The following is a 15539-nucleotide window of genomic DNA, read 5'->3' on the forward strand; positions in this document are numbered from 1 at the left end:
GTCAGTGTTAAATATTCCAGCTTCACTGACCTTGTAATAAAATGATCTTCTAACTAATGTTATTACACATAAAGTATTAAAGCACAAGTGGCACATTGTAGGATGTTGGAGGATTGAAACTTTTCTTATGACATGCATGTTTAGTATTTATATTTTCTTTAAAATCAGAAATACATTTTTGCTTCTTTGTAAAATATTAAAGTTTGTTGAAGTTGATCTGTGTGATGATCTGATTAGTAAGTGACTTGATTAGTAATTCAGAGCTGATCAACAGTTTGGGTATTCCTCAACTGAAAATATGGGACAATAACAAAAATAACACAAAAATCATTGATTTCAGCATTTACTTTACTTTCTTTCAGCATAATTAAAAACGTTGGTTAAGTATTGTAACCCCAGATTCTCTGAGTATAGTCGCAGCCCTTAAGCTAGCTGCTATTGGAAGGATGATCTCAGCATCAGCCAATCATGAAGAGCTTAAATGTACACCCACCAATGGTGGGCACCCCTTGTGGGTATATAAGTGGAGCGACTCCACTGTTCGCCTCCGATGGCTCTTGACCCTAACAGAACCAGTGGGGCCAGTGGCTTAAGGGCTGCGACTAGACTCAGAGAATCTGGGGTTACAATACGTAACCAACGTTCTATTTCGTCTAGTCTTAGCCCTTAAGCTAGCTGTTATTGGAATAATGCGCAGCTGGATGGGTTTACGCCCCACTGGTTAGCTCAACCAATGGACACACCCAACATGTCTCCTTTTAGCGAGGGTCGCTCAGCCTCAGCCCAGGGCTTAAAAGGCTGAGGCAGCCAGAGAGAAGAGTAGGGTTCCCACTAAAATATCATCCACAAGAGGATGAAATTTATTCAAGTAGGGCTGATGTGGAGCCATAATGCTTTCACTCAGCCTGCTGAGGTCCAAGCACTGAATGAGTGATGGAACCTGAAGACACATCTCGTAAATAATAACGAGTAAAGGAACATGGGGAAGCCCATGAAGCAGCCTGACAAAGTCTTCCATCGACACACCACTGTGGAGTGTCATAGAAGAGGAAATCCCTCTGGCTGAGTGAGCCCTGAGTGCCTCAGGAAGATCCCGTCCTGATGATGTGTAAGCGAGTGAAATGGCGTCACATAGCCAGTGTGAAAGACGCTGGGTCGACAGCGCTTTCCAAAGGGAAGAGTCTCTGTAGTGCACAAACAGGCTTTGTGAGCGGCGAATCCCTGAAGTGCGTGACACACATCGTGCGAGCGCATGCACCGAGCAGAGAAGGTGGAAAGCCGCCTCCTCATCAGAATTATGGGGAGGAGGAAAAAGTCCAGCCAATGAAACTGACCTGGGTTTGAAGGAAGTATTAATGTTTTTGGGCACAAAGGCTGGGTTGGGGCACAAAACAGCGGACCCGCCATCTTCCCGGATCCTGAGGCATGCGGGAGCCATTGAGAGGGCGGTTAGGTCGCTCACTCTCTTGACTGATGCCGCGCCAGCAGCAAGGCAGTTGTAAGTGACAGGAACTTGAGTGAGACCTGGTCCAAGGGTTCAAATGGGGCTTCAGATAAGCTGCGCAGAACCACCGTTAGGTCCCACTGGGGGAATAGCGGGCGGGACACAGGTCTGTTCCTTCTGACACCTTTTAGAAAACTTTTTGTGAGGGGATGATTGAAAACAGATCTATCTCCAAAACCCTGGTGACAGGATGAGATAGCTGCAGCATATGTCTTAATAGTGCTGAATGCGAGGCCCCTGTCCATCAGTATCTGCAGAAACGATAGGACATCCGCCAGCTGGCAGGAGAGCGCTTGAACATTCCACTCTGTGCACCATTTTTGGAAAGCTGCCCATTTAGCAGCATAAGATGCGAAGGCGCCCGTGCACTCTGAATCGTGGCGACCACATCATGCGGCAGCCCAGAAGCCTCTAAGCATGACTGCTCAGCGGCCAGACTCCCAGCCGTTAGCCTATTTCTGGAGGATGTTTGATTATCCCATCCGCCTGGAGAAGGGCATCCGCCCTCCACTGGAGCCTCCACAGGGAGCCGGACGCGCTTGCCTGAGAGCTCTTGTCCGCGAGGGACTTGAGAAATGGCGTCCTTGGACAGAAGTTCCCGTAACTCCAGCTCCAGGGCCTGCGACTGTTCCTGTGACGTGAACGTCGTCTCCACGATCCCACTGAAGGGAGGAGGAGCGGACTGAAAATGGAGTGTGTGACCGCAATGAATGGTGTCCGATATCCATTTGCTCATGAGACAAAGGCGGCGCCATTCTTGCGCGCGTTCCGACAGCAGACGCGTGTTCGAGGTCACGTGAACGACGTCTGAGGACTGGGTTCGCACCCTTACCGCCGTCGCTCGCACCAGAGAACTGGGAGCGACCCGTGGAGGGCTGCGCTCGAAAGGGCGAGTGTGAATCAGCTGGAAGAGGCTGATCCGCACCGTGGAGCCCAAAGATAAAGGACGAGTGGGAGCCAGACCCGTGCACGGAGACTACAAAGTGCCTGCAGATGGAGCCGCGACATCCCTTCCCACCCTACGTTGTGGGGGGAGCGGGATGTGTTGGGCCTGGCTGGAAGCTAGGGCCGGTGCGCAAATGGAGCGCACCCTTACAGCTGGTCGTGTAATATGACTGACTGCGTGAACATGCAGGTGTGTCACAGTGCTTGGTGTGGGGAACATGTGTGAGGATTCGGCAGAGGATTCTGCAGAGGACTGTAGGATTGTGCTCTCGATGTGATGTTTTTTGGGTTTTATTTCAAAACCAAAATCATTCAGAGTTAACATTACAGTCAGAAGCACACACATTTCCCCCAACGAGTCATTTTCGTGGTTGCTTTCGGCGATGTTCTTGTGACTGACGGCCAAGACGGTGTCTACTGGCTCTTTCGAAACCATTGACTGCCAACTCTCTGGGCTCCGTGGGGCGGGCTGAGCAGCTTGGCATCTGAAGTTTCCGCGCCGTTCGTCCCATCCTCTGGAGGAACGGCCAGAGTGAGATGCGGACCCAGGGTGGACCAGGTCTCGCACCGTGGCTGACAGTTCAGCTGTCTTCTGAGCCCTCTCGATGACGCTCCTAAGATGGGGACCAAACAGAACGTCAGAGGTGATGGAGCCTTCCAGCATGTCCCTGTGCAGGTGTTCAGGAATGGAGGGCAGGGCCTTGAGCCACAAGGCCCGCTGGATAAGGGTCTGCCAGGCAGCAATGTGAGCAGAACCGGTGAGTACAGCAGCGCACAGATTTAGAATGGCATCAGCAGTTTTAGTAATGATGGTTTTCGACTCGTCAGGCACGTCAAGCTCTTCCACCATTTTGTAAAATCCAAAGGCAAGAAGGGCGATGTTATTTCCTGCAGCGCCGGTCTGGAAGGTGCACTGGTGTGCGCGATCGGTGAGCCGCGTCAGCAGCTGGTCATGCTTAGAAGCGGGAGCTGCTCGCGGGCTAGTGAGGTGGTTCTTGGCGCCAAACAGCGAGGCCAAGTCCGGCTCCAGTGGAGGAATGGATGGCCAGCCCTGGTTGGAGAAAAACTCGACTTTGGTAATGGGCGCATACGTGGAAATTGGCACCTTGAGCTTAGCAGGTTCGGAGAAGGCGGCGGACCAGCAGCTCATGGCAGCGGGGAAGCGCGGCCAGATGGGGTCTGGACAGCGCGTTTGTGTTGCCCCGAAAATTCCCACCAAATCATCTGCTTCAGGCGGAGCCGGTTCTGGCATGGCTAGCCCCTTGCGGACCGCAGCCGCAGAGATGATGACAGGCAGCTCCTGGAGCAGTGCTCTAACTGCTGGCAGGGAGGAGCGATAAGGCACTGGAGCAGAGGAGCCCGCTGAGGGAGGCTCGTCGACCTCCGTGTTGTCCAGGAGGGAAGAAGGGCTGTGGCAGCCAGCCTCGCCGCACTCCTCGCTGTCGATGACATCGTCCAGTCAGTAGGAGCCAGCCGGCTCCTGGCCGACGTTGAAGAACTGTAAGGCCTTGTCCAGCGAGTACGTGTTAGCCACCGGAAATTCCTCGTCGGCGTCTGGCAGGCCGGGCAGGTCCTGGGGTCGCTGGACATGGCTGGTGAGTTGAATGTTGTTTTTAGATAATTTGCTCTTTAAAGAAAGCTCTTTAGCTTGGCTTGAAGAAATAATGGAGGTGAGCAGTGGAGTCGCTCCACTTATATACCCACAAGGGGTGCCCACCATTGGTGGGCGTACATTTAAGCTCTTCATGATTGGTTGATGCTGAGATCATCCTTCCAATAGCAGCTAGCTTAAGGGCTAAGACTAGACAAAATAGAACAGATTCAAGTATTAACAGTTTAACAAATCAGTATTCAAAGCACTACCTCTTCTTCCTCTCATGTTAGACTGTCAGCACACTATCTCTCAGTTGTTTACAGCAGAATTTAATGTCGTTATTAGCCAAGTAGCATGCTTACCTTGGTAGTTAGATAACTGCATGTCATAAAAGGACAAACAGCTAGTTGCAGACCATGTAAATATATTTATATTGACCTTCAATGTGACATTTTTTAATTTTTTTTAATTAAATGGCATTTTAAACTTACTAAATGAATCGTTCAGTCACAATTATGTGACAGTTCAGTTGTTACAATTTGCAGTCCAGTAAATCACAGCAGATTAATGGCAGGATATAATTACCAGTTCACTTTTAAAAACAAACAAAAAAGCAGTTTCTGAACTTTTAAGTGTCAATGCAAACTAAAAAACAGATGATTTGCTCAGTTGTTTGTATTGCATTTAGATTTTCGATCGAAGTCAAAGATGCAAAATGATGGTTTTTTAAAATAAAAACAAACGGCAATTGTCTACCATTCTGCGTCCTAATGCAGTCTGTAGCATCTATCAGCAGCCTGAAATATGATTTTCTGTCCAATAAACTACATTTAAATTCGCAGCCTGTAGTTTCCTGACAACAGGAAGCAGTATATACATTTCAGGGTACTTTTACACCATATCACAGTGACTGTCGTTAGTTTACAAAAACATTACGGTAAATGCTGTTACCTGTGGAGCAGAAAGCATGTGACCTCAGCATCACTCCTCAGACTCTGATGGTCCTTCAGTTAATTCCAACGAGAGAATTCAATGATGCTAATTTTCTGGCGCTGTAGTTTCTGGATCTACTCGGGGGTCCTGCGCCTGATACCATTCGGCCAAAATATATTGCGTGGCTTTTTCAATTCTATTCTTTCGCATTAGGGTTGGGCAAATTGTATAACTTCTCCCACCATCAAACGTTAGTCTAATGAATGACGATGGGCGATTTATTCGTGCATGTGCCTCTTTGAACAACGCCATGATGCACAGACTGATTTGCAAATACAGTAAAAGTTCAAACACTTTTTTTTTATAAAAAGTGCAGCGCAAATGTTTGCTGGAAGTGAAAGTTTGCTATTTCTTTTTGTTTGATTTTGTATTTGTAGTTTGGTAAAGTGACGAATAAACAGCTTGTATTAAACAGTTAAATTGTTAAAAAGAAGCCTTGTTTCTGTATTTTATTTAAGCAACATTTTTTTAACAAAGGCTACTGGGTTTTTTTTTCTTTTATGACTGAGAAATGAAATAAATCACTGCTGCATTTGGACACTGAGGGAGCATTTGCTCGCAGCTAGAGGTCACATGATCCATTTATCCCTCAAATAATAAGTAATCAATAGTGATGTAGCGACATGAAATTTTTTGGCCGATACCGATATCCGATATCAAGATCACTGTTATGGCCGATAACCAATATTTACCGATACCGATATGCTGACATTAATGCTTCTAAAATGATCAGATTTTGTATAGAATGAAAAGTATTAAAGCTGAATTTACACTATTACATACACACAACACACACATTTACGCATCAGAGATGATTTCATTCACTGTTCACATGACTAAACAATTACACATCACCCCCCTCACCCTCTGAAACAGGCAAACAAATAGAGACGAGATGGAAAAAATATCGGTTGTTAATATCGACCCGGTTTTATTTATCGAACCAATACCGCTATGTAAAAAACTGACTAACATCGACCGATACCAATATGATGCAGTTATATTGTCCATCCCTGGTAATGATTCAATATCCATTCATTTTTAATTAATATTTAGTCCAAACAAGCTGATCAGGATGCCCAATATAAACAATGCAATTAAACAATTTCACTTAAAGAGTAAGTCACCCCCAAATCTACTTTTTTTTTTTGCTGAGCCTTTCTCAAATGTAGGTACGCGTACCCCTGGGGGTACGTAAAGAAACTCCAGGGGGTATGTGAGAAAATGTACATTCATTTAAAAAAATAGTATCCATGGAAAATCTTTAAAAAATAATTATTTAATAAATATTTTAGGAAAATATAAGTAAAAGCTCATAACATGTGTTTTATATTCAGTAGAAGTAGGCTAAATTCATTATCCCAAAATCCCAGAGTCTTCCCCATACCAGGATGGTTAACTCCAACCTGTCATATAACACCTGGCATCACCAGTCAGTCACTTGTATCAGCGATGGACACGTGGCTGAAGCGCAGCAGCAATTCTTTGGAAAACATGGAGGGACAAGTGGCCAAGAAGGCCAAACCAGAGCCGGCAAAATTCCGGCTGTATCTTGAAGATTATGTTTTATTTGGATTTTCTTCCACTAGTTGCAACCCACCCAAGGCGCAGTTTTTTCTGTGGGGAGAAATTAGCTAACAGTAGCATGAAGCCAGCACATCTGCAGCGTCATCTTACGACAAAACATGGATGTCATGTTGGTAAACCACCGGATTTTTTTAAGAGGAAACTGTCTGAATTCAGATCATCTCAAGACACGATGCGGAAGGCCTCCTGGAGGTGTCTTATGCAGTGGCTTTGCTCATGGCTAAAGCCAAGAAGCCATTCACCATCGCTGAAGACCTTCTCCTTCCAGCAGCTGTAGTGCTGGCTGATGCTGGACAAACGCGCAGCAGAGAAATTAAAGACCGTGCCTTTGTCAAACAACACTATTTGCCGCAGAACTGATAAAATGGGAACAGACACTGTCGAGCAAGTTGTGGGAAAACTTAGCGACTCCTTTTCACTCCAGCTGGATGAATCCACTGATGTCAGTGGAAATGCACAACTTGTTGCTTTTGTGAGGTACGTTGATGCTGATGACATTTATGAGCACATACTATTCTGCAAAAGCTTGGAAGGGAAAACAACAGGAGAGGACATATTTAATGTTGTCAATGGCACTTTCTGTGAATATGGTTTGAGCTGGAAATCCTGCAGCAGCATCTGTACAGACGCGGCAGCATCAGTGACGGGCCGCGTGAAAGGGCTGATGGCGTGCATTAAAAAAGAAAACCCCGACGTGATGTGGACTCACTGTGTCATACACAGGGAAGCATTGGCATCCAAGAAAATGAGACCTGTGTTACATGACGTTTTGAACAGCAGCATCAAAGTGATCAACTTCATTAAGTCAAGGCCACTTAATGCGCGCCTGTTTTCCCGCCTCTGCGAAAATATGGGAGCTGAACACACACAACTGCTGCTGTGCTGCACACAGAAGTGCGCTGGCTCTCTCGAGGGAAAATACTCAACCGGCTGTTGGAATTAAGATCCGAAGTACACGCCTTTCTGACTGAGCACAGATCTCCCCATGCCACCTCGTTCCAGGACACAGATTGGCTTGCAAAGCTGTTATCTGGCAGATATATTCAGCAAACTGAATGAACTGAACACATCTCTGCAGGGCAAAACTCCAGCATTTTAAACCTGTATGTCAAGGTGGGTGGCTTCCTGAAGAAAGCAGAACTGTGCAGGAGGGCCTGTGCACAGGAGGATTTCACCTGCTTTCCTCAGCTGGATGATTTTCTCTCTAGTGAGGATGTGGACAGAGCACAGGTCAAGTTGATCATCGTGGAACATTTGACCAAGTTGACTCAGGATTTTCATTCCTATTTTCCTGACATGGAGGAGAAATCTGCACAGCTGGATTGGGTGAGAAACCCATTTCTCTTGTCTGAGGTGAACCAAAGAAAGCTCCCTGTCACCTATCAGGAAAAACTCTTGGAAGTGTCATTGACCGTGGCCTCCAGATGAAGTTTTCCATGTGCACTCTTTCACAGTATTGGGTGTATGTGAAGCAGAAGCACATGACATGGGACAGAAAGCTTTGGAGCAGCTATTACCCGCTGCCTCCACATATTTATGCGAGGCCTCCTTCTCTGCAATGACACTGATCAAGACAAAGCAGAGAAGCAGACCGTGTCTAGAAAAGAGCTTGATCACAGCAGTTGCCTCCCTGCCACCAAGGATGAAAAAGATCCTCAGTGAAGCACAAGCCCAAGTGTGTCACTGAAAGGTCTGTAAAAACACTCTGTTCAGTGCAGTAATGTTAACATTTCAGTCTTCTTTTTGATTTTTTAAAATATATTTTGAGATTTACATTTGTTTTAAGCAATTATTGTTTTTATTTAAAATTAAGTGAATGATTTTTTTGAGAACAGATACACTATGATCCCAAAAGAGGACACTTTATGTTGATATGTTTTTTATGTGCACAAATCTTTAATTATAATTAGCTTAATCATTTCTTTGGCCTGTATTTGACTTTTTCTTAAATATTTCTAGTTTATATATATATTTATTCCAAAAAGTTCAAGAGAGACTACTAAACATTTGCAGTGTTATGCACATTTATGGATTTTTCAATGGGTTATCTTATAGTTTTAAATAGTTATATGGTGACTGTTTTCAATTAATTAATTTGAATCACATTTCAGTGATGGAAAATATTTCCAATACATTTATTAATGGATTATTAATATTTAAAATATTTGAAATCATTTTTTTTCAAATGGTTGAATTTTGTACTTGTTTATCAGTTCCAAAATTTAACCCTTTAGGCGCCATAGTTTTGTCAGTAAAATATGAATTTTTTATATCACCATTTAAAGAGCTTGAAGCTTAAATCTGGTTAGAGATAGAGGAATATTGTAAATTAGATAAATCTTCAGTATGAGCCAAGTTTTGTGATAGGAACAAATTCACTCACATAATTTGCATATTGTGGTGTCATCAGGTGGCAGCCATATTGGGTTGCATCACATTTGCAGATTTGTAATGTATTTTTTATGTTGTTGTTTTATTTTCTTAGTGTTGTTATTGTTTATGATACATATATACATATTCCTATGTAGACATATATAACTATGTATATACAGGTGCTGGCCAGTAAATTAGAATATCATCAAAAGGTTGAAAATATTTCAGTAATTCCATTCAAAACGTGAAACTTGTACATTATATTCATGCAATGCACACAGACCAATGTATTTCCGATGTTTATTACGTTTAATTTTGATATTTATAGGTGACAACCAATGAAAACATCAAATCTGGTATCTCAGAAAATTAGAATATTCTAAAGGCCAATGAAAAAATGTTTGTTTCTCTAATGTTGGCCAACTGAAAAGAATGAACATGAAAAGAATGTGCATGTATAGCACTCAATACTTAGTCGGGGCTCCTTTTGTCTCAATAACTGCAGTAATGCGGCGTGGCATGGACTCGATCAGTCTGTGGCACTGCTCAGGTGTTATGAGAGCCCAGGCTGCTCTGATAGTCGTCTTCAGCTCCTCTGCATTGTTGGGTCTAGCGTATTGCATCCTCCGCTTCACAATACCCCATAGATTTTCTATGGGGTTAAGGTCAGGCGAGTTTGCTGGCCAATCAAGGACAGGGATACCATGGTCCTTGAACCAGGTGCTGGTGGTTTTGGCACTGTGTGCAGGTGCCAAGTCCTGTTGAAAGGTGAAGTCTGCATCCCCATAAAGTTGGTCAGCAGCAGGAAGCATGAAGTGCTCTAAAACTTCCTGGTAGACGGCTGCATTGACCCTGGACCTCAGGAAACAGAGTGGGCCAACACCGGCAGATGACATGGCACCCCACACCATCACTGACGGTGGAAACTTTACACTGGACCTCATGCAACGTGGATTCTGTGCTTCTCCGCTCTTCCTCCAGACTCTGGGTCCTTGATTTCCAAAGGAAATGCAGAACTTGCTTTCATCAGAAAACATAACTTTGGACCACTCAGCATCAGTCCAGTCCTTTTTGTCCTTGGCCCAGGCGAGACGCTTCTTGCGCTGTTTCTTGTTCAAGAGTGGCTTGACACACGGAATGCGACACCTGAATCCCATGTCTTTCATGAGTCTCCTCGTGGTGGTTCTTGAAGCGCTGACTCCAGCTGCAGTCCACTCTTTGTGGATCTCCCCCACATTTTTGAATGGGTTTGTCGTCACAATTCTCTGCAGGGTGCGGTTATCCCTAGAGCTTGTACACTTTTTTCTACCACATTTTTTCCGTCCCTTCGCCTGTCTGTTAATGTGCTTGGACACAGAGCTCTGCGAACAGCCAGCTTCTTTAGCAATCACCTTTTGTGTCTTGCCCTCCTTGTGCAAGGTGTCAATGATTGTCTTTTGGACAGCTGTTAAGTCAGAAGTCTTCCCCATGATTGTGGTGCCTTCAAAACAAGACTGAGGGACCTTTTAAAGGCCTTTGCAGGTGTTTTGAGTAAATCAGCTGATTAGAGTGGCAGCAGGTGTCTTCTATATTCAGCCTTTTCAGAATATTCTAATTTTTTGAGATACCAAATTTGGAGTTTTCATTAGTTGTCACTTATGAATATCAAATTTAAATGTAATGAACATTGGAAATACATTGGTCTGTGTGCATTGCATGAATATAATGTACAAGTTTCACGTTTTGAATGGAATTACTGAAATATTTTCAACCTTTTGATGATATTCTAATTTACTGGCCAGCACCTGTATATAATATTTATTACTTTATTGGTATTTTGTTATATTTACTGCGTATCAATCAAGAACACTGTTTTTGGTGCTTCAGTGTCATGAACACATTTCACTCATCCCTTCTTTGGTTTATTTTGTTTATAATTAATCATATATATATATATATATATATATATATATATATATATATATATATATATATATATATATATATATATATATATATATATATATATATATATATATATATATATATATATATATATATATATATATATATATGATCCTCAATCTCAGGCTATTCCACAAACCCCATGCAGAACTGAATGGCAATGAACACTTTCATTTCTGGGACAGTTACATCGTACCAGTCATATCTGGAGCTAGATTTCAGTTCTTCCCTCTTTAAATACTGGTGAGCATATCGGTTAGTTTCAGTTGTGATGAGGGTCCAGAATTCCTCATCCAAAAAAAAACTCACACAAAATGAATGTGTTCTGAATTTGACAGATCCCTGTCTCCACAGTATCCAACTGGCTCATCAAAATGCCTGATCCACTTGGAATACTGTTCCTCTTCTCCCAAACGAACCCAGCCATCATCATTATTATTGTCACTGAGGCTGTGTTGGGCCACCCCCCTGCTAGCAGTGCTTTTTTTCCCGCGGTTCTTCCCCCTCCTGCTGCAATTCCCGTGGTTTACACCCCTGGGGCTGAATCGATCACTTTCAAACAGGAAGTGGGAGTGGAGTAAGACTCTGGCAGGGGGGTGACTTGCTCTTTAAATTAGGAACATTTCACCTGCTGCGGCCCGAACACACATTCCCTCTGCTCCACATAAACCTGAGCTGATCACTAGCAGCTTGTGCGCAATCAAATGTCTCTAGGGAGCTTGCTGAAGAGGTTATGAAGTTCTGGACTTTTGCCTCAAACAGACTCATGGATGTTTAAATGTTATTCTGGATGAATCCGCACGCCGCAGACACACTTGAAGCAGGTGCTGCATGACGAGCACTACTTAAGCCAAAGTTTTAAATCAGGAAACATTTCTCCAAATGAAAAATATGCCATAAACAAAGTTACGCACAGCCAAACAAACAAATAAACAAATTGCCTCTTCTAAAAACGATCGTAACGGCTCAGCCCATCGCTGACGGTCGAATAATTCATCCCATCGCCCAACTCTATTTACGTTTGGGAAAGAGTTTAGCAGTTTTATTATTAAATTCATGTCTTTTGCTGCGTAAATGTTTTCGAACATGGCAATATAACAGCCAATCACCTAGTGTGACGTCATCAACAGGCGCAGTGCAGGGCCCTGAGAAGGATGGCGTCTAATATGGCGTCCCCCAAAGATGCTAATCCCACCACTTTAGACATGATTTTTATGGTTACATCGTACAAAGCAAAGATTTCTAGAATGGTGTTTTTTAACTTTTGATTAGGTTGTTGATGTGGATAAACATTTTTTTATCCATATTCTTACTAAAATGCCTATTTTGGCCCTATTTTAGGAGCACACACAGGAAAAAAGAAATGCCATATAATCATTTTTGCATTTTATGTAGAAACAAAAATACCGTATCACATTTACAGAATGTGGCCCACGAGGACTATTAACAGAATGGTTTTGGCTCTTGTTTGGACTCTTCTAAATCATAATTAGTAATTAAATATTTTCAGTTAAAAACAGCAGGAAAGTCCAATTTAAAAGTGTTTGAAAGGTCTCCATCTGAAGGTTTTGAGAGTTTATTTTTTGGAGGGTTTGGCGTTGACTCTCTGGTTAAAATAGAAGAGCTGGGGTTTTAGCGGCATGAGCTGCAACATAAATCTCTGCTGAGCCAGGAAGATTTTTTCAACTTTAAAGGAATGTGATGTTGATCTTACAATAGTCACATTTAGAGTGTAGAAACCACACTTCCTATATAGTAACACTTATCCTGCAGAGGTGACGGTACAGTACACACATCACGCTGCGTTCGGCGCTTTGAGCACAGAGGTTTTCTGTCTGCGCTGCGCTCAGGGATTTGATGTTGGTGTGCACTCCGCCAGCTGTGACCCCACCCCTGGTAAATACAGGGTTGAAGGTTTTCCTTCGTGGATAAAAATACGCCCGCCTCTATGGAGGGAGGAAAAAGGAATTCTCCTGTCATGTGCAGCCATTGTGCTCAGAGAAATGGGGGTGCCTTTTTGTTTGTAAAATATGAAAAATCTCATACAGATCGTAAAGAACACAAACTCCTCTGATTGATACGGTTTCATTCTATTGGGATCTGCTGTTAACAAAATCCTACACCTGCTTTTGTTTTTTTTTGTCCCTCTTGAACCTCCGTACTCCACAGCTGGTGACGTCAGGACTCTGTTCTGCAGAATTCCTTCAAGCTAACAGGCCTGTACCCGTAACAGGTACAGGCAATGTTACAATGAGCTTCAAGAGTTTGCAGAAAAGTCAAACGCCTTGAAGAACCTATTGGTGTCCCAACAGGTCAGTGATAAATGTTTGGTTGGAGCTTTTTTAGAGGTAGAAAAGAGTTTTACAAGCTGAAGTAAGCTGGAACAGAAACTATCTAGAGTTACTTCCTTATCTGAGCAGAAGGCAAACAAACTGAAACTGACACACGGCTGCTGTCAAACCATGCTGGCGGACGTCTTTAATGGAAAATCAATTAAATTATTTATCTTTGACCACATTTCTGTTTTTATTTCAATATAAAGATACAAGAACATCCAAGAAACTGTCTCCTGAAGACTCCATTTAAAAAGCCCCATGTGATTTCTTGGTAAATAAACCTGAAAATGAGTGACACTGAATGGGAAAACCAAGGAACGGGATTGGGAGACGTCTTTGATATTCTGGCGAAGACTCCGTCTGAGCGATTGATCAGCCTGACTATCCAGCTGGGTGAGTCTCCTGAAGACATTATTGTGGTGGCCATGTCTCTGCTCATCCTCCAGAGGGAGGAACAAGCCCTGAAGAAACTCCAGATGCTGAGGGACAACCCTCTCGCTAACCATCTGTCTGAAAAGTGTCACACAAATGGTGGTAAACTGGACGGTTTTGGGAATCACTGTGGCCAATTTCAAACACACACGATGGAATCTTTGTCACTGTTGGCTCGGGTTTTTAAAGTTTTGTCAGAGCAGAGGTTGTGTGAGCCACTGATGAGGAATTTGGCTTATAGGAGAGCCATTTCCAGTGACTGCACGACGAGGAACTGTAGTCATTTGGAGTACTTCCTAGAGGAAGCCAAAGTTGTTTGTGGGCCTCAGTTAGTGGAAGAGATGTGCTCCACTGCTGAACTCCCAGATGGTGAAAATACATCTTTGAAGGCATCTATTTCTCAGGATGAGTCATCGAGTGTTCCCCGTCTCCCCAGCACTCTGCAAGAGAGTCCCTCAGAGGTGTCGTACCCGACTCATCTGGAGATAAGTATTCCTCCAACAGTTTCATTTCAAGAGGACAAAAGAGCTGCAGCAAAACCAAACTCTACACCAGACATTTGTACTGAAACAAATCTAGCACCAGGACAGGCTCAGTCTCCTGCCCTACTGAATACACCAACTGAACGGTCTCTGTTAGGAGCAGAGAGTAGCTCGATGACAGATGAAACATTAAAATCAATGAGCAGTAGCTCGCAAAGCAATGTTGTGCAAAACGAGAGATCTGTGCAGCCAAACGAGTCAAGCACGGAGACAAAAATCACCCTACCATGTGCAAAAAGCACAATTTCCCCCAAGATATCTGTTCCAAAAAGCCTTTATGACACAGAAGAGGAGGAGGACGAGGAAATCTTTTATGCATTTGTTATTCTGCACGCCCCAGCGGATGCAGAGCAGGCCGAGCAAATCAAAGAAAAGCTTGAAAAGGCCATCAGCGGCGAAGGTGCAACTTTCTCAGAGGAATTTGCTGTTCCTGGAAAGAGCACCCTGAAGTGTGTGGAAGACGCCATTAACAACTCAGCCTTCACCTTCCTGCTGCTTACGCGCAACTTCAACACAAAAATGTTGGAGATGAAGACGAACATCGCCCTCATCAACTCCATCAACAAGACACACAAGTTTAACACGGTTATCCCTCTGCTGCCGGAGAACAACTGCGTACCCAGGCCAGACATCCCCATCGTTCTGCAAACATTAGTACCCCTGGAGGAGAAGAAGAACTTTGAGAAAAAACTACAAAAGGCTCTAACCCCAGCAAGGATTAAAAAGCAGAGGAGCATCTGGACCGAGGAGCAGAGAGTGAGGAGACTGAACCGTTTGAGTTTACAGGAAGTCGACAGGCGTTGCATGGAGCAACAACATCTTCTCAGCTCCCGTGAGGGTGGCGATGGCAGAGCTCTGTGGCCCCCGCAGGCAAACATTCACATTGAAAATGCTAACTACGTAATGATCGGTAATGACTCAACAATGACTGTGGGTGGAAGTTTAAGCAATGATGGGTGAGTTTAAGCTGAGCAGGAACAAAAATATGTATTCTTGGGATTTGTGGGATCAGTTTTGTGTTCGTTTTCCTAAAACTAAAATGTAGAAGCTGGGGGTTAGGCACTGTGGTCAGGGAATTTATTTTTAATGGAGGACTGCCATCTACTGGAAACAAATATGATTTGCACTGTGTGATTTTTGTTTTAGCTGTGTCAGCTCTCTGTGAACACTAGGGTGCTTCCTCACACTGGATCTGAACTGCAGTCTCATCCAGCAGCATAGGTTCTGGGTTTTAGGTATGAAAAAGCTTTAAAGTCTTATATTCATAATAAATTTTACACAAAAATGAA

At 43.6% G+C, this 15539-nt stretch overlaps 1 protein-coding gene across 1 annotated transcript; it reads left to right on the plus strand.

Moving 5' to 3' along the window:
• Positions 1–13120: 13120 nt before the first annotated feature.
• Positions 13121–15539, plus strand: ticam1 (TIR domain containing adaptor molecule 1). Its single transcript, XM_015957100.3, has 2 exons — positions 13121–13252; positions 13483–15539. The coding sequence occupies exon 2, from the start codon at positions 13564–13566 to the stop codon at positions 15208–15210; it is 1647 nt and encodes a 548-aa protein (XP_015812586.3). The 5' UTR covers positions 13121–13252; positions 13483–13563; the 3' UTR covers positions 15211–15539.

The sequence above is a fragment of the Nothobranchius furzeri genome, chromosome 11 (genome assembly GCF_043380555.1).
Source record: "Nothobranchius furzeri strain GRZ-AD chromosome 11, NfurGRZ-RIMD1, whole genome shotgun sequence".
Taxonomy (NCBI): domain Eukaryota; kingdom Metazoa; phylum Chordata; class Actinopteri; order Cyprinodontiformes; family Nothobranchiidae; genus Nothobranchius; species Nothobranchius furzeri.

What these genes read in the sequence shown, in the direction of transcription:
- ticam1 (XM_015957100.3), top strand. Translation starts at nt 13,564, where the DNA reads ATGAGTGACACTGAATGGGAAAACCAAGGAACGGGATTGGGAGACGTC.